The sequence below is a fragment of the Xiphophorus couchianus genome, chromosome 21 (assembly GCF_001444195.1).
Source record: "Xiphophorus couchianus chromosome 21, X_couchianus-1.0, whole genome shotgun sequence".
Taxonomy (NCBI): Eukaryota; Metazoa; Chordata; class Actinopteri; order Cyprinodontiformes; family Poeciliidae; genus Xiphophorus; species Xiphophorus couchianus.
This window is the reverse complement of record NC_040248.1, coordinates 10,675,453-10,699,873: the sequence shown is the minus strand read 5'-3', so window position 1 is coordinate 10,699,873 and position 24,421 is coordinate 10,675,453. Positions and strand designations below refer to the sequence as shown.

The following is a 24,421-nucleotide window of genomic DNA, read 5'->3' as shown; positions in this document are numbered from 1 at the left end:
TGCATCTGAAATTAGACTAGTTTACTCTACTAGTGTTTGAACAAAAGAAAAATGCAGCTGTTTGGAAATATATTCATCTGTGAACAGTCATGATGAAAACATGAACAGTCACGGATTAAAATCAGGGATCAAAACGAATCCTAAGGAAATGTGAAGTGTTTGTAGGTACATGGTACATGAAAGTGCATCGCCAGGCTGTTACGTGGGAGAGTGATGTCAGCATTTGGATTATTTACAAATTTCCTTCTGTTTGCTAGTTGGTCCGGTTGAAATTCGACCAGAGAAATCAAGCTCAATGGGACAAATTGTAGAAGAAGCATTGAAGGGAAATGAGGATCTAGTGGAAGGCAATGGCCTGGATAGAGTAAATCCAGTATAGCAAACTGATATTTGCTTTTTATTTCGCCAAACTACTCGGGTAGGAGGAAAATCTGTCTCTGAATTGGACTGGATGTTCAAAAATTGGGCATCAGACATTCATGCAGCAACTTAACTTATTTTACTCAAGGGGCCCTAACACTGTGTCTGAAACCACACACATAAGTAGCTGTAATCCTGTGATACTTTGTCCACCAAACCGGTTCCACAGCTTACCTGCTGCTAGAGCTTACTAAGCACCAGTTCTTTCTGTGACCTCTGAAGTAAATTTTGGCCATTGCACCAAAAACTGGAGATATCCCAGACAGTCCCAGATGCTGATTTGCTAAAGGAATAAACATCTTATATTAGGAGCTTTGGGCGGGATCATTGGGAAGAGCAGAAGATTGAAACCTTGTCAGTTTCATATTTTAAAATTCCAAAATTTAGTTTGAATATTTTTGGTCAAACTAAACATTTTAAAAACTATAAAACACAATACTACAAAAATGTTGGTTTTGTCACAATGCCGTGGTTCTGACTTGACTCTGGGGTGGTGGAAAAACAAACCAGTTCTTTCTCAGAACCGGTTAAGAACTGGTTCCAACACCAGCACTGGTTAGGAACCGGAACCTCTCTGGTGGGAAAAGAAAACAACAAAAAACACCAGCAGCTCAGTTCTAAAATTCTCATTTTGACTTAATTTAACGAACCTCTGGCCTTTTTCATTGTAAAGTTAGTGCTAACATAAGCAGATGTATTGCCTAGTAATGGCTTTAAAGATTGAATTTCCTCACCGGTATTTGTTCCTGGCCTCAAATATGACATCTTGAATGCAAATTAAAATATATATTTAGATTGGTGTTAGGTCTAAACCTGCTCTATTTGCTGTACACAAATATGCAGAAAACTCCGCTAAGGTAATTGATAGATACTGTAATGGATAACATATGAGCTCATAACCACATTGTTGCACTGTGGAGCAGCTGTTATTTTTTTGTTATTTTTTTTCTAAAGTTCCTGTTCCCCTTTTCTATTTCTGCTCTTAAATAACAAACAAATATGTCCCTCAGCATGAGTGAATTTTATCTATGAGGCCTCTCTCATAGGGCACAGTCATTGTCTCCAAGAATAGTAGGCATTTTAGTAAATCTTTTGCTATAACATGTATGAAAGGTATTTGGGTCAAGTAGGGCAGAATGTCAATGATTCAGCATTCTTCCTTTGTCATAAACGAAAAGCTTTGTCTTCAGAGCTAGATAATTCTTCCTATATGTTATGCTCCTTTTTTGGTGTATGTCACCTAATGAGCGCAAAGCTCTGATTTTATTCTTTGAAAGCTTATGCCCTTAACCCGAGGCAGGTTTTTCTCCTGTACTCCCAAAGGCTGCATCATGGGATTTAGGCGGTATGCGGCTCTATCATTAAACAGTAGGAATTCCCTCAATGAGACTCTCTTGCAGTTTTGATAGAGGCAATAAAGATACGTGCGTTACCAGCCAGCATCAAACGCAGCTCTTGGCTGCTGAGTTGTTGTTTTTTCATAAAAGGATATGCCAATCTCAGGAGAGCAGGTTAGAGAAAAGATTAAGTAAATAACACCAGCGTTGAGAGCGATTTAGGAAATAAAACCTTTGTGTTGGTACCACCACCTGCGTCCTGTTTAGTCATTGTTTTTGTGTAATCACAGAAATATTATGCAGCTAGCTTAAGGAGAAATGACCCAGTTCACGGATGTTGAAAACCTGTTGTTTTTCTTTGCCTCAGGGTGAAGTCTTCGTTTTCAGAGAGAAGTTGAGCTCCGTGCTCAAGTTCAACAGGGCCACTTCCTGATGATGACAGTAAACATGGGTAAGTTGCATTTGAAAGCAGGTTGCTCTATGTGCGTTCATATAGAAACTTCTACTTCCACACATAAAACACACCCATCCTCTACACTTCCTCTGGCAGGAACAGTACAGATAGGAGCAATTCAAAAAAGGACAAAGTTATAATTTAAAAAAGGGATGCGAGATAAGTAGCATTATCATTTGGAAATGTTGGATTTGTACCTTCATTGATCTTTAAACCAGCCACATCTGAAGATTAAGGAACTTGCCTGAAGATTTCTGAAGAATAGCAATCAGCAGTTAAAATATTTGCTTCAGAGCTGTTTCTATCATGATCCTAAACGAATATTGCTTTCTTTCTGCTACAGATGACGGTCTCCAGAATGGACCTGGACAGCACAGGAACACACAAGGTAATGAAGCACTAATGCTTAAATTAGAGAAATGTGGGAAATTTACTTTTTTTATTAACATAGCACATAATATAAATCTGATCATCTAGTAAGATAACATAACAATCTAGTAACAATAACATCTAATAAGCAGTCAAGGAAAGAGAAAATTAAAAAGGGAAACTATAATGACGCATTCCCGCTAATCTTTTAGTCATTACATGATGTAAAACACACTAAAACAAATACAAATCTTCATTTTCATGTGCTCTGATAAAATATCCTTCCCTTTTTTATTGTTATTTTATTGCAATATGCATTACTGAAAGCAAAAATACCAAAAATGACTGCGTGTGATTACATAAAGACATTATGTAACAACATGGTGCTCCTTGGCATTGCAAGGAATTACTTCCGGTAACAGGTCTTTGTTGAACATAGCTAAAGGAGCAGATGAAGCTAAGTAGCAGTTTTATGCATCCACCTAACTGTATGCACAATATCTAATTACATCAATATTTTAAAAAAAGTCATGCAATATGTAGATTTGGTCAAGTTATTGATCAAAAACTGGACTTTTGGGACAAGCCTTGTGCAAACATTGCTTGCACAGCTATTGTTACACACCTACAATTCCCAGCATGACATCAGAGCTATTACTCCTAGTTAAAGATTAACTCTAAACACTTAAACATTACATCCATTAGGTCTTAAATTGACTGTGCTTCATTTTTTGATAAGCTGAGCAGAGACTGGTGTTTACAGTGTGTCTTGCTGGCATGTGTGTGCATCTGAGCGTGTGTTGTGCGTCAGAGATTGGACCTGGCTGCTGCAGGGGAGTGAGGACATATTTTGGCTCCGGCTGCTAATCCCGCCGGATGCCTTTGCCATGATGTGTCTCTCGGCTCAAGGAAATCCCCTCAATGTCTTTCCAGGCAGTTTGCCTCACTCTTCACAGCCTTCCTGGTCTGTACACAGCACTGATTTGCAAGTAGTAATACTCGTCTCTTAAAACAGAGGCTGTTCTCCAAACAAACTTAAGGTAAAAATGCGAGCCCGCATGTTTAGTTTGCTTGAGCAGCAGCTGCAAGCAGACGCCTCCTTTTATGTCGACTGTCTCGGACAGCAGTTCCTGCCACTTTCACGGTTTCCACCTTAATCCTGAGAAAAGGGGAGGGGAAAAAAAAAGATGCAGTGATGACGCAATGTCCTGTAATCAGTCTCCATTGTGCAACTTTGCTCACTCTCCCCGGCTTCCTGGAATTCCCCCTGTTCTTTTGGGGGTCACATTTTTCTCAAGACTGAAGGGGGGAATTCAGGAAACGAACTGCAGGTATCCCAAACTGTTCGGCACATCGGATCCAAATCCTTGGTCACACTCGCTCTGCTTCAGGAGTTTTTTTGCAGGCAGTTTCTGAGTCACTGACAGTTTTGGTGTGGCTTCCCACCGCGCTGGCGGTTAGCCTTGGCTGGCCTCTACCTTGGCGAGTGGCCGTGAATCAGGCCCGAGTGAGGTAATAATTTCATTTATAGGCCGGCTCTGTTCACCACCACGCATTTCTCACACACCGACTGCCCCCTGCACCCGTCAGCCTCCTGCTCTCCCCACGCTGCTATTATCCACAGGCAACAAACCAAGCCTCCTACAAAGAAACTCACAATCCCATACACTTGTGGGACTGTGTTTGTTTTGTATCCTTGACTGCGAGGGCTTCGGTTAGTCTAGAGCTCCGGGCCTGTGCAGGCTCAACAAATCACTAGAGAGACTCTGTGATAGGTTTTCTGTTTTAAAATGTTTTGTTTAATGTATATAAGACATATTCATACAATATATTGATAAATGACGAAGAAATTGGTTGCGGCCCATCATTATGAAAAATGCTTCATAATAGAATAGGCACAAAAAAATCTGTCTTATTCAGTGCCCTCCAAAAGTATTAACGACACTTTTTTTCATTTTGACACTTTAAAATCCACAAATATCCCAGTCATGATGAATATGTTATTCCACATGTTTTACAAATAATTTAAAAAGTATTCATATTCAACCCCCCAAGTTAGTCTTTAGAATGCCTATTGCTGCATTTACTGATTTTGAGGAACTTCCCTGCCACCTTGATTTTTTTTTTGTTTTTGCTTATTACTCTTTTCCAAAGAGCTTTGAAAATCAATTTTCAACTTGTGGCACAGATTTTGAATTGGATTTTCCTCTGGACTTTGACTGGGCCATTTTGAAACATGATTTTATCTAAAGCAGATCTCTGGTTAGACATCAACCGGAGTGAAGTAGCCATAGGTTAAAGTCTTAAAGCGTATTTTATTTCTTTGTTGTGTATTTTTCTACTGACAGAAGCCATTCATTCTAGAAAAAAGATGGCACCCATAATATTCGTTCTACAGTTAGAGTGGCAAAGGGAAGAAAAAAAACTGTTTTTCCTTGAGTCAGTCAGAAATCCATGAATTTCCTGTGTGGAGTAATAAACCAGGTTTGCCTGCTTGCGCTCAGAGCAGTGATTCAGTTCCTTCCTGCTCGGACAGGCCGGACCGAGCTGTTAGTCATTCACCTCTGTTGACGCCACAGATTATTATAACTACCTCTGCCTCCTGTGTTTGTATCAAGAATAAAGTTTCGGCGTGAAGCCCTGCACATTTTTGCTTGTAGAAGTATGGGGCTTATTTACACGTGTGATCACCTTTCTTTCTTTTAGAAACTCAGGGAGGAAGATACTGGAGGTGATTTGTCCGTGTCAAAATGGGAGTTGTTTACATGAATAAATACCTGTAGGATAAAGTTTTCTGCTACAGGAAAAAAAAAACTGGGCAACTTTTCTGCAAGACAGGAAAAGCATATTATTCCAACTCTGTTATTTTTAGTGCTCTGACTTAATAAAGCTACACGTATTTGAGTGGGTAATTATACCATATTTTGCCGGATTTATCGCCATTTGTTCTAAGAATACCAGTTCACCCCTTGCACTGTTTCCACTATTTGCACTGGAGCTGAGATATGGTGGGTGTAACTTTTCTTATCGCGCTCCATTATTTAGTTTGTCTCTAAGTGAAGGGAGTGTGCTGTGCAGCAGAGGGCTGTGGGTCATTTCGTACCTCACTCCAGCTGCAATGTGGGTTTAGGGACAGAAAAAATAAATAATAATATACTACTTCTATGTGTTTGGCTGAGGGGGATCGATGCCTTTTCATGTTAGCTACCCAGCCTCACAGATTTATAGATCAGGGTTGAAAGGTTAGAGTTTCCTAGAGAGCAACTAGGCCATTTTCTTGATAAATCTGGGTTGAGTGAAACTCTGCTGAGTGGATTTTGACCTACAAACAAAACAGGACACAATTCAGTGACATAGATTCAAGCATTTCTTGTAAGACTTTACTCCTGCAGTAAGAATTAATGTGAGCTCAATTAATCAATGGGAAAAAACTCCTGCATTAATGTACATATTTGTATACAATAAAAATAAAATACAACTAGTTTTCACTCCTGCTTTCAGTCCTTTGAGATCAAGGTTGTAGCTTGCAGAGAAAAACATCTTTAATCATTAGTCTTTACACTATCTACATTGTCCAAAGTCCTGGATGTTCTTTTATGCTCTCTTCTCTTCAGCTCATCCCATTGGTTTTCTTTAGGACTTATGTCTGAGAACCAAAATGGCCCAGGGAGAATTTTCATTTCCTCTTAATACCATCAGGTCAGAGCAAACAGACTTGCCGTGCGATTTATGTTCTCCCCTTAAACCATTTTTTCAACCAATAACACACTAACACTAATTATTAGCTGATATTTACAGATAAAGCTATTTTGGAAAGAAAGTTCAGGATGCAATTAATCAGTGCTAATAAATAAACAAATAAAATTTAATTTCTATTTAAAAAGTAATTTCAGTATTTCTGCTGTGTAATTGATGGGGCTTTATCTCAGTTTATCTTTTAAAAATGAAAAAGATTTTTGCCACCATTTTTTGTGAATCTATTTACAGTGTTGGTTTGTTTTTTTTTGGTAACCTTCTTGGTTTATTTGTAATTGTAACAGCAGAAGCATTCCAAAATCCTAAATATTTATTTTTACAAGTTCTTCAAAGACACTCAGGAAGACATTTTCAGTTTCTGCGTGTGTGAAACTCGGGGTGTGAGTTCATAGAGACATTCACTTTTATTCAGTCACTGCTGGCTGCTTCTAGTCCCTCTGAGACGTGAGCAGAGAAAGTCACAGTGATGCATCAGTAACATCATCCCTAAGTTAAAGGGTCTCCCCCTGACCTCAGGGTGAACCCAGCGGACAGACCCGCTGCCAGCGGACAGCCGGCCGCATGGATGGAGCGGGATCAAATTTCATCTCGGCTCCCATCTGCTGCCTGTGTTAGCCGGCCTCCAGACGTCCCCAGTGGTCTTCCACGCGGAGACACTCTTCCAGAGCGTTTCTTCATCTGAAAGAATGCGGTCTTTCCTGCAGGTGCTGTTTGTCTCACACACCTGGCCTGGTTTCTGCGTGGGAAAAATTGTGTGTGCATTTTAGCCATGAATGTGCTCGTCACTCATTCATCCAGCAGGCAGGCTTGAGTGGAGGTCAACCACCTCCTCTTTATACCGTAGACACGGCTCGGATAATCGCTTCCATTAACGCCTCTTGATATGGTAATGCCTGACACGCTCGTCTGCATGATTATCTCCTTTACATGAGGGAGCGTGTGTGTTTATATGGCATAAGAGAGATGTCGGGAACAGAAATTTTGTCCCATTTTACTTTTAAGTGTAAATAATGTTCGCTTTCAATTTTAAGCTTTCACCCGTTTTGATTTATTTGCCTGAAAAAAGTTGCTGCTATTCAGAAAGGGAAAAACTCAGAACCTAACAGCCTCATGCAACAGAAACTCATGCAATAGATATACTCTGTGCATTATTAAATATTATTGATTCATCAACAGCAGCGCTGAAAGCACCCAGTTAATAAAGATCCCTCTGTTTGAGTGCAAACGATTGAGAAGCATGTGTGAGTTAAAAAAAAATAAAATAAATTAGCGAACAACCACTGGAATTTTCCCACTAGTGGAAACTCGACAGATGGTGCAAGAACAGGAAGTAGCAGCCCAGGTGTTGCCTCATAAGTGTGGTCTGAGGCAACACAAGCTGCAGCTTTAACTGCATGACAGTCGTCAAATCGAATTGTTAAAAAAGCCTCCATGTGGACGCTAATTTCATGACTCATTTTTATAAAATAAAACTTAAGTTGTGTCTGTTTATTTCTCTCGTTTTATTTTTTTTAATGTGCGTCTTCTGGCTGCAGATGACGAGGAGGCGCTCAACTCCATCATGCAGGACTTGGCCGCTTTGGGTCGCTACTCCAGCCACAAGCACAAAAACAGAACCTTACTCTACAAACAGGTACACATCACATCTGAATGCATTCATATCTCATCTGCTACTGCAGCTATAATATTCATATCATCCAGAATGTCTGACTGGCTTAAATATAATTATGTCCAAATGCACCTTCTCTCGTTACAAAACTAACTAGGAAGTCATGGAAAATACTAATTTCCATATAAAAACTTTAGATTTTACAGATGAGTTTCTATAATTGCAACAAAGTATTACAGGAAAGAGTTCTGTTTATAAATAATGTTCACATATTAACTGAATTTTATAAAATTGATTTTAGCTAATAAAGCTCACAGCTGATTGTTTAGTGTTTTATTGCTCGAATATTCCATCAATCAAACAGATATTTCTTGAAAATTAAGTGTTCTTTTTACATTGATTCATAATTTTAAAAGCTTTTAAATATAAAAAATTTAATATTTTACTGCTTCTTGCTTTTGTACCTTCTTAGGTTGGTGTTTTAAACTTGACTTATAGTTACTGAACTGAAACTGATTTAAATGTTAGAACATTAAAGCTAATTCTGCTTCTTTAAACTTGTCAAAGGTGAAAAGCTTAGCTTAATAATAATAATAATAATAATAATAATAATAATAGATATTTGGCTAAGGATAAAAAAGTGCTTCTGATTTAAAAAAATAATTTGTTCTAAGTTTGTCTTTATGCCAGAATTACGGTGCCATGCGAAGAATTAGAAGCCTGAATTAGAAGAACATTAAAGAAATTCCAGCCAGGTTAATGTTTTGCACCCGAATGTCCAGAAAGTTACACAAAATCGATGGGCCCACAATTGTTCCTATATCTGGCAGATTAAGCTTCAATGTGATGATTTCATTTAACCCAGAAAAAGGAAAAGTATTGACCTTAACATTCCTCAAGCATCATGAGGGGTGGATATTAAAATATCTCCTTAAGTTAAATCTGACTGTTATCCTTTTTCAATAGCAATTTATTAACTTGTTCCTTTAACCTTGACCGGCGTTGACTCGCAGTTCCTCAGCCACTCTGTCGTCAGGATTTATTTTTCTGGACTGAGACGTTGTTTGCTGCCAAAGTCAGGTAAAGGTTGTAGTAAAGGTGCATTCTCAAACGAAAGAGCTTATTGGGATTGAGTTTCATTCGAGATTGAAACCAATCAACTCAGTAAATGCAGGATTGGTCAATGAAAGCAGTGCTGGTTTCAAGTTGCCTCTTCACACGTTTGTTCCCCGTCCATGGAATGATAATTGGCGAATCCTCTTAAAGCGGCAGTGTTTATGAGGAGAAGTAAACAAGCTGGTGAGGAGCAGAGAGAGTTTCCGCCCGGACAGCGGCTCTCCTCTGTCAGAAGGGGTAAACTCCCAACTACCCCTTCCCCCTAATTTTCACCCAATCTCCTGCGCTGATATGATGACAGTGTTAGTTTATCAAAATGACCTCATGCAGACTTACAGGCTCCTCTGGATTCCTGCTCCCTTTGGTTAAGACTTTTACAAGAACACACACAGACTGTCATGTCCTCCTTTTTTTTTATTTCTGAACAAAAACAAAAGGCATCATAGTGCTTCACCTAATTTCTTTCCCCAGCTTTATTCTTCAGGCCAAATCCCTCATACAGCCATGAATCATTTTAACTTTCCACCTCTGTAACTCCTCTCTCTTGTTATTCTTCCTCTCAACAGGATTTAAGAGTCAAGCTGGAGCATGAGAGAGAAAAGCGGTATGTTGGAAACCTCCTTATTGTTTTTCTTTCTTTCATTTTTAAATTCTTTTTTTTTATTTTTTACGTTCAACTGTCCACATTCAGACTTTGTCAGTTTGGATCTTTTTTGTTTTGCTTTGCCATGTCGGGGATTTTGTGTCTAAGGGAGGAAATCGCAGTTACATGCCAGAGTGGCAGAAAGAGAAGGAAAATTCCTGCTTGGATTATTTAGCCGAGGCTCTGTGTTCCAGAGTCGGTTTTTAGAGTGGAAAAGATGCACGGAGGTCTGGAGGAGAGGGAGTGATTAAAGGCGGGGAGAGAGGGAAGTCTTTCAGTTCACTGTCCTCTCCTCACCCTGAATTAATATTTTATCTCATGCTGCATCCTTGGTGCTGTTTGATCTCATCACTGGCTTCAAACGGAGGAAAACTCTCATAGAAAGTGCTTAACGCTTTGATGAAAACCTTTGGAACACTTTGTCCACTAAGTATGTAAGAATAAACAGCAAATCTTCTGAATGGTGGTAACTTTGTTCCATGTGAAATAAGCTCATGTTGTTCTGTCTTTGGCTGCTCTGGGAAACGTTTGGCTTTTTTATCAAGTCCTCAGACCTTTAGTTTCCTGGTTAATCCTAAATTAATTCCTACTATGGCTAACACCTCTTCCATTCCTTTTTTGGAAGTGTGTGAATGTGGGAGGAGAGGATGCTTCTTCTTCTGCCAAGTGTGTTGCATCCATTCATAATAGCTTAGTGTCACCTGGTGTGTTTAATAGGAATTGACACAGAAATTTCTCAAAATATAACAAAATAATGTAAAAGGAAGATTTATTTGGAATAAAATTAGTACATCCTCTTCCTCTCTGAAATTGGCCTCTGAATTGTGACCAGTACAAAATAAGAGGTTGAAAAAGCTGCAGGTGTGTGATGCAGAGCAAAAAATAAGGTAGAACTTTATGCAGCTCTCATTTGTTTTTACATTGTCCACACATTTTCTATAGGATTAATGGTGGGTCTTTGAGAAGAAACTTAATGGTGGCCTGTTTTTATCCATCTCAAGACTAGTTTTGATGCACTTTATTCTGCTAGCGAGGAGAAACGGAGGCGAAAACTACATGAATTCCCACCACCTTCATTCACAGTTATTTGGACCAAAGGAAGAGGAACTGGTTTGGTGATTAGAAAGCTGCAGGCTCACACAAGTGAGAAGGAGCATGTTGTTCCAGCAGAATATGGATCCACAATGAGCCTCTCCACTTTTTCACAGCCTTAATTGGCTGCTGCTGTGGAAGAGATAAGTTTTTCCACGCTGCTGTCTCTGTGTTCCTGCCTCCCTCTGTTTTCTAAGCCTCGCGGCTATCTGCTCTTCCTCATGAGCCTGCTCACATCACTCTGGTCTCCCAGAACAGACATCTCCCTTTGCGGAGGCACCACTCATACAGTCACAAGACATTTCCTCTTGCGTTAACTCAATACATATTCACAAGGATTGTTATGGTGCACAGAAAATCACAGTTTGGTACTTATCTCAGTTTTAAAGCCACGATCCATACATTTTTTTGGTTTACTTGTGTTAAGTAAACCAGATACAAATCTTTTAAACCTTGGTCAGCAGTAAAGAAAAAGGTTTTTTTTTTTTTAAATTTATAAATTTGAATTTATTGTTGTCTAAAACTTTAAAAAGTGAAAACTTTTTGGAAATCAGCTGATTTTTGTCCACAACTAATTGGCCAATTAGTTGCTTCAGGTGCATAATTGAGTTCAGTTTTTTGTACATTTGTGCACTGAACTGAGCTGTACTGGGTATAAGTGCATTTTTTACACCCCTAATGTTTATTCTTCTCATGTTATCCCACTGACCATCCAGCTCCAGGTTACACATGACCTGATTTCATGTAAATCATGATTCTACTGGGATTCTACTTTTTCTAACAAGAAGATGTCTTAGTATCCTTCAGTTGAGGAGGTTTAAAAAAAACGACAATTACTAACTAATTATATAAACTAAATGTATCCATGCTCTGGATACCATAGATTTGGTCATGTTTGTTGTTAAAAACAGCAGCAAATGTTTTAAGATGATGTTAAGATATTCTGGTGGAATAATAAGGGAATAATAAGGTCAATTTGTTTAATTACCAATACAGCAGCAGCTATAGCAAGTTTATTAATAAAACTGTGATGTTTGAATGAAAACTATGTATTTCATTTTTTCTGTCGAAAGAATAATCTCTGTCCAGAGTGCGTGTTCGTAATGAAGGCATAACACTTGTAGACTTAAATTTTTGTTTAGTTACCAACTTTAGTGCATTTTTTTCAAGTATTATAAAGACCTAATAGTAAATCATTATTTACTGGCATTTTTGCCATGCATACATAAAAGGTTAGAAGATTTAAATAAACAGAAGCTTTGGTTATGTTTTCACTGAAAAGCATTTCTGCTTACAATTTAAATCTTGCTAAGTGCATATTCTTTTTAAAATCTAAATATTTGTTTTATTTCTGGTTATAGAGCAGAAAAGAGCCTCCATCCCTCAAATATCACGAGCTAGCAACTAAGGACACATTTCAATTTAGCAAACAAGAAAAAAAAAGAAGCGCAAACTTTTCTTTTATTTATGTAAGCCTCCGTGGTGGGACCTTTTTCGCTCTTTAAGACAACTGGATTGTGCAGGAACTGTGTAAATATAATGCCATATCCCATAAGCATCTGCAGCACTTTAGGTATTAGGAATCCATGAGTCAGGATAATCGTTTTGTCTGTCCACAATGGACTCAAACTGGAAGGTTTCTCTTTTCATTGGCAGGCACTGAAGGTTTGAGGCAGGAAATAAGCGCTGCAGAGTGTCTCTCTCTTCCTTTGGCCAGAGAGTGAAGGACCAGAGCCAGACCTTTACTCTTTTCTTCTTTTTTTTTTCTTTCTGTGTGTGTATGTTTGTGATTTTTAGGAAAAGACAGAGCCAGCGCGCTGTGTGAAGGCAATCTTTCATCTGCAAATCTGTTCCTTCTTCTATTTTTTTTTCTCTGCAACTTTGCTTCCCCGTGCTTGCTTGCAGAGGAAGGAAAGCCATATCTTTTAGCGCAGAACCCCCTTTTTAGCCCTCTGCCACATCCCTTCTGCTCTCTATCGCACACATCATCGCTGAATCTAAACAGTCGGGGAGCGTTTAGCTGCACCATTGCTCGCCTCTGATCTGCAGGTCTGCCGATTCCCAGAATCCTCTCATTTAAATGAGGGAACCAATGAGCAGTCATTAAGATAGGCAGAGCTTTGGCCTCTGATGAGGAAGCGATGGGATAAAAACAAGCTCTTTTATCAGTATACTATAAAGAGTTAGTGGCGGCTGCAGATTCTTTGCAAGCAGAATGAGACTGAAAGCAGGCAGAGAGACATGCTGCAGAGAGTCTTATTTTCTCAGGCTGTCCCCTTTATTTTGTAACTCGCAGTCTGTAAATATCTCCACGTCTCTATATCTATCACTCTGTCACTCTCTAAAAGAGGAGGGAAAGACACACATCCTGCGGCTTTAGCTGCCGCTCTGGACCCCCCCCCTCCCAACCCCCGCTTCAGCCCCCCTTCTTTCCTCTCAGGAAGTTTCCCATCTGCCTTTGTGCTGGCTTAGCGGAGAGACCCCGGCCGTTGTTGAAACAGCAGCCGATGCATACTCTGATTGGAAAGCACGCTCATGCATGTAGTTTTACAAACACGCTGCCCCGTATACACACTCTCTTGCAATCAGACTGAAAGACAAAATGATCCCTCTGAATAGATAACTGCAGATAGACTGTGCATTTTCTCTGAGAAGGTTTATTTCCTCGCTTTTTTCCTTGTTGATTAATCTGCTGTCAGTATCTTGCACGCCTTTGCACTCTTCTCTCCTTGACCCAGCCCGACCTGAACATTTTCCGCTCTCTTCGCCACATTCGTGAAATAAATGACTTATTTTGTGGCTACCAAAAGCACCAGAAAAGAAAATGTTAATTCCTGTTTATGAGGGATCTCCTTGCAAAGTGTCTGCACCCAGATGTGACATAAATATCCCTTTGATTCCTAACGCTGCTGATGTTTCCACCCCATTTCAGGATCATACCGTTTCAGAGGCCGCTGAAGATCAAAGAGCTTCTGCAAAAAGTCACAGAGGCCTTTGGTCAGCAGATGGACCTCTTCTTTATGGAGAAGGAGGTAAGAGAAGGAAGGTTATTTTCTAACACTGTACAGACTGAGTAGAATGAATGCAACAACAGAAAATATGTGAAAATACACATAATGTGTTTTTTTTTGTTTTTTACACATTTTCTTCTGTAGTTACAAACACCCAGAATTACTGCAAGAGGAAGTAGTTGAAAAGAAAAGAGATAAAATGGATGATGAATGCTATGTCTACAGATCTTTTATCTCAACACCACAAAAATAGTATTACCTATTTTTGGTAATACTATTACCAAAAATAGTAATAGTATTACTATTGGTGATAGTAATAGTAATACTATTACTGTGGTAATTATGCAGTAAACGTTTGACTTTGTGACAGTCTCACTTGTTGAAATCTGCAAACTGTAGCTGAGTGATTTGGTTAATGATGCTTCTAGGAGACCTCAGACACTGTGTGAGCTGCATAAACATGTTTTCTTTCTCCAAGGTGCTAACATCCTAATTATTCAGAAAAGCCATGATTTTGTTTTTCAGATTTGCAGAAAGAGAACAACAACCCACTCAGAACCTAGTAATCAGTACCAAGTTACAGAGTGTGGCTGAATAATAAACATTTATTCATCAATGTTAATGCTAGATTAAATTAGGAAACATGTTCACACTTCATAAGACAAACCAATTGAAATTGTATTACCTGTAATCAATTTCCGTCAGAATACATATTTGTTTGATGCAAATTATTCCAAGACAATCAAATCACAGTCAGATTCATATAAAATGCCATGATGGACAAATGGTCCATCAATGGGTTTGTGCAGCAATGAGACGCATGTTGGCATTGAGCCAGAGTACTTTCCATAGGAGAGAAAAACAAAATGTATGAGACAAAGCCAAGCACAAAAGATATGGAGTACTTTCCGTTTGTTTTGTTTTCAGCTTTAAAAGACTTTAAAAAACATGGATGAAGGAAAACATTTCAGTTTTTCAGTTTTAGGTTTGCACTGCCTTTCATCTCCCTATTACACAAATGTGCAGCGATTCCCTGAGCAACTTCACAGGAGAAATGCAACTCAAAGTGCAGTCATATTTCCCGTTAGAAAAAGAAAAAAGAAAAAAGAAAAAAAACGGCTTCAAATGTTTATGTGGATTTTAAAAGTTGCCAGGAAGTGAACATTCACTGTCAAACTCCAGAAAGCATCTGCATCCTAAAGAGGGACTTTCAGCTTAAGTGCACAGGGAAAATCAGATAAAAGAATGTTTACTTTCTTTAATAAGAATCCTTTCCCATCTCAACCTTTCTGAAACTGCTGTTGCATTATGCAACAATAAGAAAAGAAAGGTAATGTTTGTATTTGGTCCTTCAGCTGCTGCTGCCGCTGAAAAGCCAGGAGGACCTGGATCAGGCGGTGCTGTCTCTGGGCAACACTTCAGGAACTAACGGGCTGCTCAGGATTCTGCTGAAGACCCCTAAAAACAACCCTGTGAGTCGCTCTCATTGTTCACTGTACATGTGCATCATTGAAACCCCAGCTGCGGTCATGAATGTCAGATTTGAATAAAGTCATACTTCTTCCAGAAAGAGCGATGAATAAGGCTGTAATACTGCCCTCACTTCCTCAACTGATGTCCTCTTCTTCCTGCTTGCAGTATCTACAGGTGAACAGCCGGGACAAGCAGAGTGAGATGAAGTCATCGCGGTCATTAGGAGACCTGAAGGGCTCTCTGCTCAAAGGGTCGGAGAGGGTCCGCAAACACTCAACAGGTGAGCTTCCACTAATCTCACGGAAAAGTCATGGGTAAAGATGCACTGAGAAACCAAAAAAAGCTGGTCTCTGAACAACATGTCCTTAAGACCCATCAGGTCGCAGTAAAATGCAACAAATTTGTGAAATGCCTGTAGTCCAATCCACCTGCAAAATAGTGAGAGAGAGCAAGACTTACAGCAGACAACAGGAAGGCTAGAAGGAGAACACCAGAGTTGTGCTATCTTTTCCTTGCTAGCTTTCAGCCTCTGTCTGAAAACATGTTGGATTTGGAAATGCTGGCAAATGTTTGGAGATCTCAAAGTAAAGTTAAGAATCTACATTCTTCAGGGCATAAACTCTAATCTCTGTAATTATTTTGTCTTTGTTTTAAAACCATAAAATTATTTTTGGCAATAATTACTGTATTTGACACATGAGGTGTGATATTGTCACAGGAAGGATAAAAAATATTACTAATAGTGTTCTTGCAATCTAATGCGGCGTTTGATGCTGGAAATGGCCCTTGATTTTTCTGATTGGTGCATCTTTACTTATGGGTTGTTTAGACTTAATAAATTAGGATAAAACCTGTTAGTGGGAATCTGCTGGGTATAAGAACTCAGATCAGGACACTTTGCATGAAATCTTCTACTTTCAAGATTTTTCAATCTGTTTCTGCCTGTCACAAAAATGTTTTTGGCAAAATGAAGGCTGCTGCTGGTCAGAACAGAAGACGCAAACTGTAAGCGAAGGCAGGGAAACGTCATGTCAAAGCAAGGACGCACTTTCCTTCAGAGCAAGCCACCACCAGCGTATGAAGAATCCCTTTTTACCTTATGAAGGCATCATTTGACATTTTACATTTTTTAATTTTTTTTAGGAAATATAGAGCGGATTATTGTAGATTTAATCTTTTAATCGAACTCCGAGTGAGACGAATGTTTCCCCAAAATGTCAAAGTAATCCTCCCAGACAGATTGGTGTCGTGTCATAGTCTTTGTGGCTGGATAACACAGCGCAGTCCAGGTCTGTTGTCCCTCCTGGCATGTCTGGTAACTCGGCGTGAAGAGGAAGTCTTCTCTGCGGAGCAGCTTTTTCTCTGTCCTTTACATCAGCTCTGTTCACAAAGGTCATGTTCCAAGTCTTAAACACGAGCAGCAGCAAACCATTTGCATTTTCCAGTTTAAAGTAAAAGCACTGAAATTTCATGCCAATCTATCTCCTTTTGAATGCTGTCCCTGTACCAGTACCCATCAGCTACATCTATTCTCCTGCTGTAAGCATGAAAAGAGGAGGAGAAGGAGTGGCGGCAGATAGGAGGCGACAGGAGAGCGGTTACAGTCTATGGTTGAGCAAAGAGTGTGAGCCTGGATACATTGAAGACATTCAACAGCAGGAGAGGGGAGGGAGATCATGCAGTGAGGAACACTGACCTGTGTTAAACAGAGATTTGTAGTTTCTGATCGTTTGATTGTTCATTTTAAGCATTTTTCTTTTTCGTGAATTTCTTGAAATCCCTCTCAGCTCAATCAGTGATACTTTCAGTCTGTGTTACAAGGACAAGTCCTCAGGCTCTGCAGCAGCATGGCAGGGCGAACGTTTGTCACAGTAATTGAGGTTAGAGGTGGCGGCAGCGTGGTTTAGTGAATCATCTCCGACTCTCTTGAACTTGAATCCAAGAATAACAGACTGACTGTTTTCTCTCCCTCCTATTCCGTCTTCCCTCAATCGACGCTCTTTATCTCCTCACCCTCATTTGATTCGGCTGCATTTCATCTTTTTCTGCTTCTCATCCTCTAACCGGCGGCTTTTCTCAGGTTCTCTCCACACCGGTCGGACGTCCCCGCCCCCAGGCAGCGTCCCCGAGGAGCAGCAGCAGATCGCTCGTCAGGGCTCGTACACCAGCATCCACAGTGAGGGGGAGTTCATCCCAGAGACCCCAGACCAGAACGTAAGCTCTGCTCCGCGTAACAAAAGTTGTTCAACAGTTTTCAGGGTTTCTGAGAGGTCTTAAAATGTCTTTATGTTTGGTGATCTTCATTTTAAGGCTGAAAAGATTTCATTCAGCATCTGAAATTACATTTGCAGACATTTACATTTATGAAGGATATTTTAAAATCTTGTTTAATGCATTCATATTTTGTGAAAGCAAAAAAGACACCAAAAAAGGTGAAAGTCGATCTCAGAAACGTTTTCTGATGTCAACTTCAAAAAGTTAACTTCTTTAGTGAAATGGAGGTGTAACTTTTTTCTTTTCACTTTTGACACTTTTTAATACAAAGGTTCCCAAACCTTTCACAGCTTCAAGTTTTTCATACTTTAAAAAAAGCTGGGTTTTTTCTTGCTTTCTAGAATGAACATTTTTAATTCTGATGCAGCTGCTTGACATTTGTGAAAATTCCTGAATCCTTATTTGAATTCTGCTGTGCAGTAAAATGCTAGAGACTTAAATCCATTTGTCTCCATCTCCACCACATCACTGTCTGCTCATGTGACCTTTGCTCTCTCTGTGTCATTGCAACTGTCAGATGCTGGATCCCTTCGGCAGTGCAGGCAACTCGCTGTCAAGCAGCTGTCAGTCAATAGATCAAGCTCTGGACAGGTGAGTGTTGGTGCAGACGCTGGGATTCATGGTCATCATTTATGTAGATGAATTTTTATGTTTCCAAACCAGCGTTAGTGATATGAGATTGGTTTAAAAAAAAAACACCACTAACCAAAGCAGCAACAGATTGAAGTTTGTATAACTGACCCTTTCCTGAGCTGACTGTGTGGGAAGAATATAGGAATCAGGTCATTTTGCTGTTGCCATAGTGACTAAACTTCTTATCTGGACGCCTGGATTCCTCTGTTATCACGGGAGCAAGGATATTGGTCACTGAGTGGGAGATGTGACGGACAGAGCGAGACGATGAAAAGACCGAGCCAGAAAACAAGAAAGGAAAAAAACAGAGAAACCGACATGAGAGAGAGAGAGGACTGAATAAGAGTCGAAAGGAAAATAAAAAGTAAGCCAGAGCGAGGTTTGAGAGAGCCAGAGGACGGAAACAGTTCTACCTGCACAAGGCTTATCAGCGCTCCAGGCTGCAGAACAATGGCAGGAAACAAGTGCATGGAACTTTTCCCCGCGAGCGGGCATGCGTGCCCCTTATCCAGGGTCTCGTGGCCCCGCGCCGCCCTGCGGTCAGCAGAGACGTCACTCTCTGGAGGGGCTGGTCACAAACACCCAGGGAAAGTGGAAGGCTTGGAGGCTAAAGAACCGGGGATGGGAGGGAGTGCATTTAAGAACATACAATACACTCAGCTTGACTGCCAGGTCAGCAATGCCAAAACGTTTTTTCTCACTGTTTTCTTCTTATTATTATTATTACAACTAGGTTCCAGCTTATCTGCTCTAATTTAGAACACTGTTCTGAAACACCCAGCATGTCTAACTGTAAAATACTTTCAACACAAGCAGCATTTTGAGGCTCCCCTTTACTGCGAAGCTCTCAGCCAGACTCTGTTTTGAAGACAAGGGGGGAATTAGGGCTAAACCAAACAAGCAAATGATTCCTAAACTTTTTCTACTTGTTCTTTATCATTTCAGCCCTCCGTTCTCACAGAACAACCGGGACAATAATTACCTGAACCTCAACTACGAATACAAAGGTAAGAGACAGACAATCTACTGCAGCCACTTCAGTGCTCTGATTGTCTAGTCTGTCAGTTTAGTTAGACGGCTGTGATCAAAAGATTTGGATCCGTGCCATGCTCTGATGATGGACTTAACAGTCTTCAGTTCTAAGTCCCTGTTTTAAGCTTCTCCACAGCTGTATCCTTATCTTCTGTGTTCCTTGGTCTTTATAATGGTCTTTGTTGAATAATGTTCTCTAATAAACCTCATCACATACCAGCTGAGATGCAGTTCCAATTATGTTACTTACTATTTAAATGATACCTGAAGGTAATTGGGAGTATCAAAATACTGGGGGAAATGAATACAAATGCCCGCCAAATTAAAATTTTTAATAGTACTGTGACTTGATTAAAATTTTTCCTATCATATTAATTGCGGGGTCTGCAATTAATTATTGAAATTAATCGATTTTTAATCAAAAACAATATATTGACAAAGAAAGCAAATTTTTCAACGTAAGACTCCTTTTTGCTGCTAAATCATTGATTGAATCAACATAAGCTCAGCAAAAATGTTATTTAGTGTTAAAATCTGGTATTTAGGTTACTCAGCCAACTGAGCGGTGCAATCTCAAGGGAGTTTCTTTCAAGTGTTTCAGGAACTCCTGATCATTCATAACTTCTTGGAAAAACTACTTCAGAAATGTGAACTGTGAACACTGACATTACCGTCGGGGACGTCTGCGCTTGCTGGAACATGTTTACCTTTGAGATGGCATTTTAGGCTTTAATAGCTTTGGTGCTCCTTTGAGCCGAACTTGTACACAATAATGATCTTGTCCCCCGTCCCTTTCGATTGTGTTTTGAAGCAAAAATTAACAGTGACTTTGTTGCTGTTTGCGGACGTCTGAATTAAGAACATACTGAAACACAGTATAAAAGGATTCAGTTGGGGACCATTTTTATGAAAAACAGAAAAATGCAACGAGTTAAGTTAAAATTTTTAACATCTTTTTAAAATCTATGTAATTAATGAATCAAAATTAAAATTAGTCCAAGCTTTTATTTGAAAGTTTGTTGAAAGCAATGTGTAATTTTCCTTCTGCGTCACATGCTCTATTCTGTGCTGATCCATCACTTTAAATCCCAGTACAACGCATTAAAGTTAGTGGTCTCAGGGCGCTGTTCATTTTACCATTGTTTTAGTAGCCCTAATAAGCAGTGGCTTTTCATGACCAGTCATCAGCCCCTTGAAGCCCCTCTATTCGGGTCCCTTGGGTTCCCGTCTGTGTCTTCAGAACACGGATCAAAGAAAGCAGCATGGCAGACAACGCCACACTAACTCTTCTGAGCGGAGCAGCTTTCCCAATCTGCTCTCTTCTTTTTGTCTCGCGCCGCTCGCTCCCCATCATGCACCGAATTAAAAAAAGAAAGAAATGCTGCAGATCGTGTGCATGGTACATTAGGACACAACTGCACACACAGGCTCTCCTCTCCCCAGATGTAGAGCCCAGCCCCCTCCTGTCAGGCCCTACAATGTTTATCATTCCCTGTGAGTAGATTTTTCCTCTCCGTCCCATGTTACCAAACACAGAAAATAACTCCTGTCTCCATGGGGATACAACCACAATAACAGCGCGAGAGCAGGCCATCATGTGACGGAACAGCTGCTTCCAATTGAGACCCAGTACCCCTCCCCACCACCACCACCAGCACCACAACCACCACTCCTATGCTAGCGCGTGTGCTGCGAGGGTCGCCGCTCACGTGCGTCAACGGGGCTCCCCACCTGCCTTTAATACGCCTCCACAGAGTGGAGGACTGTTTTCAATTTCTGCCTCGGCTGCATCAGGGTGACGCAGCAGCGGGGCTACATGTGTGGAAAGCTGCGTGTCATTCTGCTGAGCTCAACTCTGATTTGACATGCACGGATGAGCAGGAACAGTGCATTGGGACTTGTCAGACGTGATCTATGGAAATGAGAGCTTCTCTAATCATTGCACTCCATCAGTGTGTCGGTGCACATTTGAAGAGGAGTGCATGAGGTTTGACGTGAGAAGTACTGAGAGGTGGATGGGTGTAAGGGGAAACTAAGTGTTTCAGCGAATGAAGGTTTTGCTTCTTTGCTCCCTCTTTCAGGTCGACACGGGAAAGGAGGAACTTTCCCACGGCAGTTCCAGTTGCCCAATCGCAGCAAGGATTATGGCGATCGTAAGAAATCACCTTTACTACAAAGTCAACAGATTGTTATGACAAAATAAAGAAAGCACAAACCTTAATGGTCAGGTTGATAATACCTGAAAATGTGCCCTGTCCGAGTTTCAAAAATGTTGCATGTTGGTTTTAATTAAAGAGTTCTTTTCTGGCATATTATGGCAGGTTGTCGAGATTGAAGCAATTACCAGTTCCTGGCTGGAAAATTCCAGGTTCTCACAATAAGATCTTAGTTATATATCTTAGAATGACATCAGTCAAGATAATCTTGGTGTGTCAGTTCCATAATTACCTCCTGCTTTACACATAGCAGAAAGCATACAATGACATTATTGGTGGGTAATCTGAAAAATATACTCCATTAATGCAATTTATTATGAATATACATTGTTTGGGCACTGTTCGGAACCATACGCACTGAGGGAACCATGTGCTCTCTGTGCCTGTTGGTGTCTGGCAGCTGACCCCTTCTGAATTATAATTTTTCTACTTCAACATTCCCCCCTTTTTTTTGTCCCTGACGAAACACTTTTCTCATATAGATTTGGTGTATTAAGTGTTGCAGCGCTGTTCCAGGCAGCTGCAAGTAATTGCTCACTCTGAGGCTAACCTTGACTAGCTGTGATTTACGTCTCCCTGTGGCGAACCCAAACTTGTATAAAAATACAGCGGCCTTCTTCCTGTCTAAAGGGAAGTGGGACTGAGTGGTGAGAGACTCTGGCCGGCGTTGAGTCTTGGCCTCTAATGAGTAACAGAATGAGAGGGGGAAAAAAAAAAACCTCACCAATGTGTTTCTGCTTGCAGGTCGCAGGACACTCCCGCGCAGCTTCATGCCCCAGGAGAACCTTTTCCAGCTGGTTCCCTCCAGTCGCACACGCAGTTATAACGGTGACAGCTCGCTGACATTCAGCGACTTGCGCTCGCTGGGCCGGACTGCCGACAAAAGCTGCCAGCGCGGCACAGCCAAGTGTGAGTAGGGTGGCCTAACCCGAAAACCTTTATGCAAGACTATTTTCAAAAATGTGCTAAAGAGACAAAGTGAGACCACTGAAGGTAAAATTCAGTTCAAGATAAATGTCTGAGAGCCACATTGGATGAACAAATCGATCTGCAGATGAGTTGTGATGTTTGTGTGTGATGTAATTTTGAATCCAAACAGGCAGCGAAACTAAAGGCTGGGGGTAATGTTTGCACACTGTGTAAGAGGCAAACCAAAAATGGGGCAAAAAATCTGTTTACAATAATAAAACCCCCCAGAAAATCTTCACACTTTAAGTTGGAACTCTGAACATCTGGCTTTTTGTAACCATTTGTTGCTTAATTTCTCTTTAAACCCATAAATAGATATTATTTTTCTTAAACCCTGAGTTAATTAGTCTTATAAACTGATAAAACATAGCCATGCTTTAATATTTAAACAGTTTTTTTCAGCAAAGCGCTTTCCATTAACACAAGTGGGGAAAATCTTCAGTTGTTATGCCGAAAAGGCAAATCAAAGATAATCCGTTCTCCCTTCAACCCTCCGTCAGCCTTATTTTAATTCTTGGTGATGCAGAGTGTGAAGGAGCAGCAGTGATGTACAGTAATGCTGTAAGTCTCCACAGGCATAATTCCTCTCTGATCACGCAGACCTGTGCATGTCTCAGGCTCACTGATCACATCTGCAGTTTGTTCAGAAACAGCCTCTGTCATCCTGCCAGAGCTCAGCTCAGCAGTCTGTGGTCGACGTCTCCGTCTCACTGTCCTCACCCACGCACAACCACACAGTCTAATGCGGCCACAAAGCAGCAGGCTAATTCCAAAACAAAGTCTCTGAGTCTGGGACTGGAGTGGATGAGCGCTTCTGAGACGATCTTTCTAAGGTTTTGACAACTTTGCGTCGGCGGGTTGCGGGTTTTCACCGCCTGGCTGTCTTATCTGGGGTTTCCCTGAATCTGAGAGGGTCTGCGGTTGGAGCTATTCGACAAACCAAGGTGGATTTGACATTTTGTCTTGGAGGGTTTTACTGTCTAAGTAGTGTTTTATTGCTTTGGACTCGGCGCTCACTCAGATCAGTTTATCACAGTGCTGCCGTTGCCGTCTGTCTTCGAGGGGCTTAGTTGACAAAAAATTTGCCAGCGGTGGGTTTTCATCATCTGGTGTTGTTTTCTGCAGCACCACGGGCGCCAGTCAACTGGCGGCAGGGAAAGCTCTTGGGACGAGGGGCGTTCGGGGAGGTCTACCTCTGCTATGATGCAGACACAGGCCGCGAGCTGGCTGCCAAGCAGGTGCCCTTTGATCCTGACAGTCAAGAAACGAGCAAGGTGAGGTTTGTGGGCAAATTTGTTTGGAATAAATCTACTAGACTTTTTTGTGTGTGTGTGTGTGTGTGTTTTCTTTTCTGCTAAATATTAATAAATGTAAAGATATTAAGTGACCTTTCTTCTGTAGGAAGTGAATGCTCTGGAGTGCGAGATTCAGCTGCTGAAGAACTTGCATCATGAGAGAATCGTTCAGTACTACGGCTGTCTGCGGGACCTGGAGCATAGAAAACTCACCATTTTTGTTGAGTTCATGCCTGGGGTGTGTATTCTGACATCTAGTACTCATGCTTGTGGAATGCTGTTTTTTTTTTAATTTTTTTAAACAAGCTATTTTTGTGGTTTTGTGGGAACTTTGAACATAATAATGCTTATACTTACATGACAAACATGAACTGAGCATAAATTTTAGCTACTTTATGCTGAAGAGAGCTGCTACATTTATTTTCAAAGGTGAGAACTTGGTGACTGCTGTGTGCATATTCTGGTTCTGATTCATATAAGAACCTGAAGCTAGAAGGATATCTTCTTGCTTTTAAAACTTCACTAGATCCCTCCATTTTATTTAGATGAGACCTGAGCATTTTACACCAAAAAGGCATTAAATTCTGCACACAAAGCTAATTGTATTGTGAAAAGAAAACGCTTTTATTTTGAAGGTGACTGCTGTGGTTCCACTGTTGGGTTGCTACTTCAATACCCTCATTCAACAGTACATGCTTCTTTAGTATCAGTTTGCACATTAA

At 40.5% G+C, this 24,421-nt stretch overlaps 1 protein-coding gene across 1 annotated transcript in view; it reads left to right on the top strand.

Annotated features, from left to right (window-relative positions):
• map3k22 (mitogen-activated protein kinase kinase kinase 22) overlaps nt 1-24,421 on the top strand; it is a 41,195-nt gene that overhangs the window by 9,206 nt on the left and 7,568 nt on the right. The window contains exons 2-15 of the mRNA XM_028005098.1: nt 2,125-2,208; nt 2,555-2,599; nt 7,872-7,969; nt 9,628-9,665; nt 13,729-13,828; nt 15,163-15,279; nt 15,446-15,560; nt 17,361-17,494; nt 18,072-18,145; nt 19,133-19,194; nt 21,301-21,372; nt 22,180-22,344; nt 23,530-23,678; nt 23,806-23,937. Coding sequence (XP_027860899.1) covers nt 2,190-2,208; nt 2,555-2,599; nt 7,872-7,969; nt 9,628-9,665; nt 13,729-13,828; nt 15,163-15,279; nt 15,446-15,560; nt 17,361-17,494; nt 18,072-18,145; nt 19,133-19,194; nt 21,301-21,372; nt 22,180-22,344; nt 23,530-23,678; nt 23,806-23,937 — 1,320 coding nt within the window. The 5' untranslated portion in view covers nt 2,125-2,189. The remainder of the gene's footprint in view (nt 1-2,124; nt 2,209-2,554; nt 2,600-7,871; nt 7,970-9,627; nt 9,666-13,728; nt 13,829-15,162; nt 15,280-15,445; nt 15,561-17,360; nt 17,495-18,071; nt 18,146-19,132; nt 19,195-21,300; nt 21,373-22,179; nt 22,345-23,529; nt 23,679-23,805; nt 23,938-24,421) is intronic.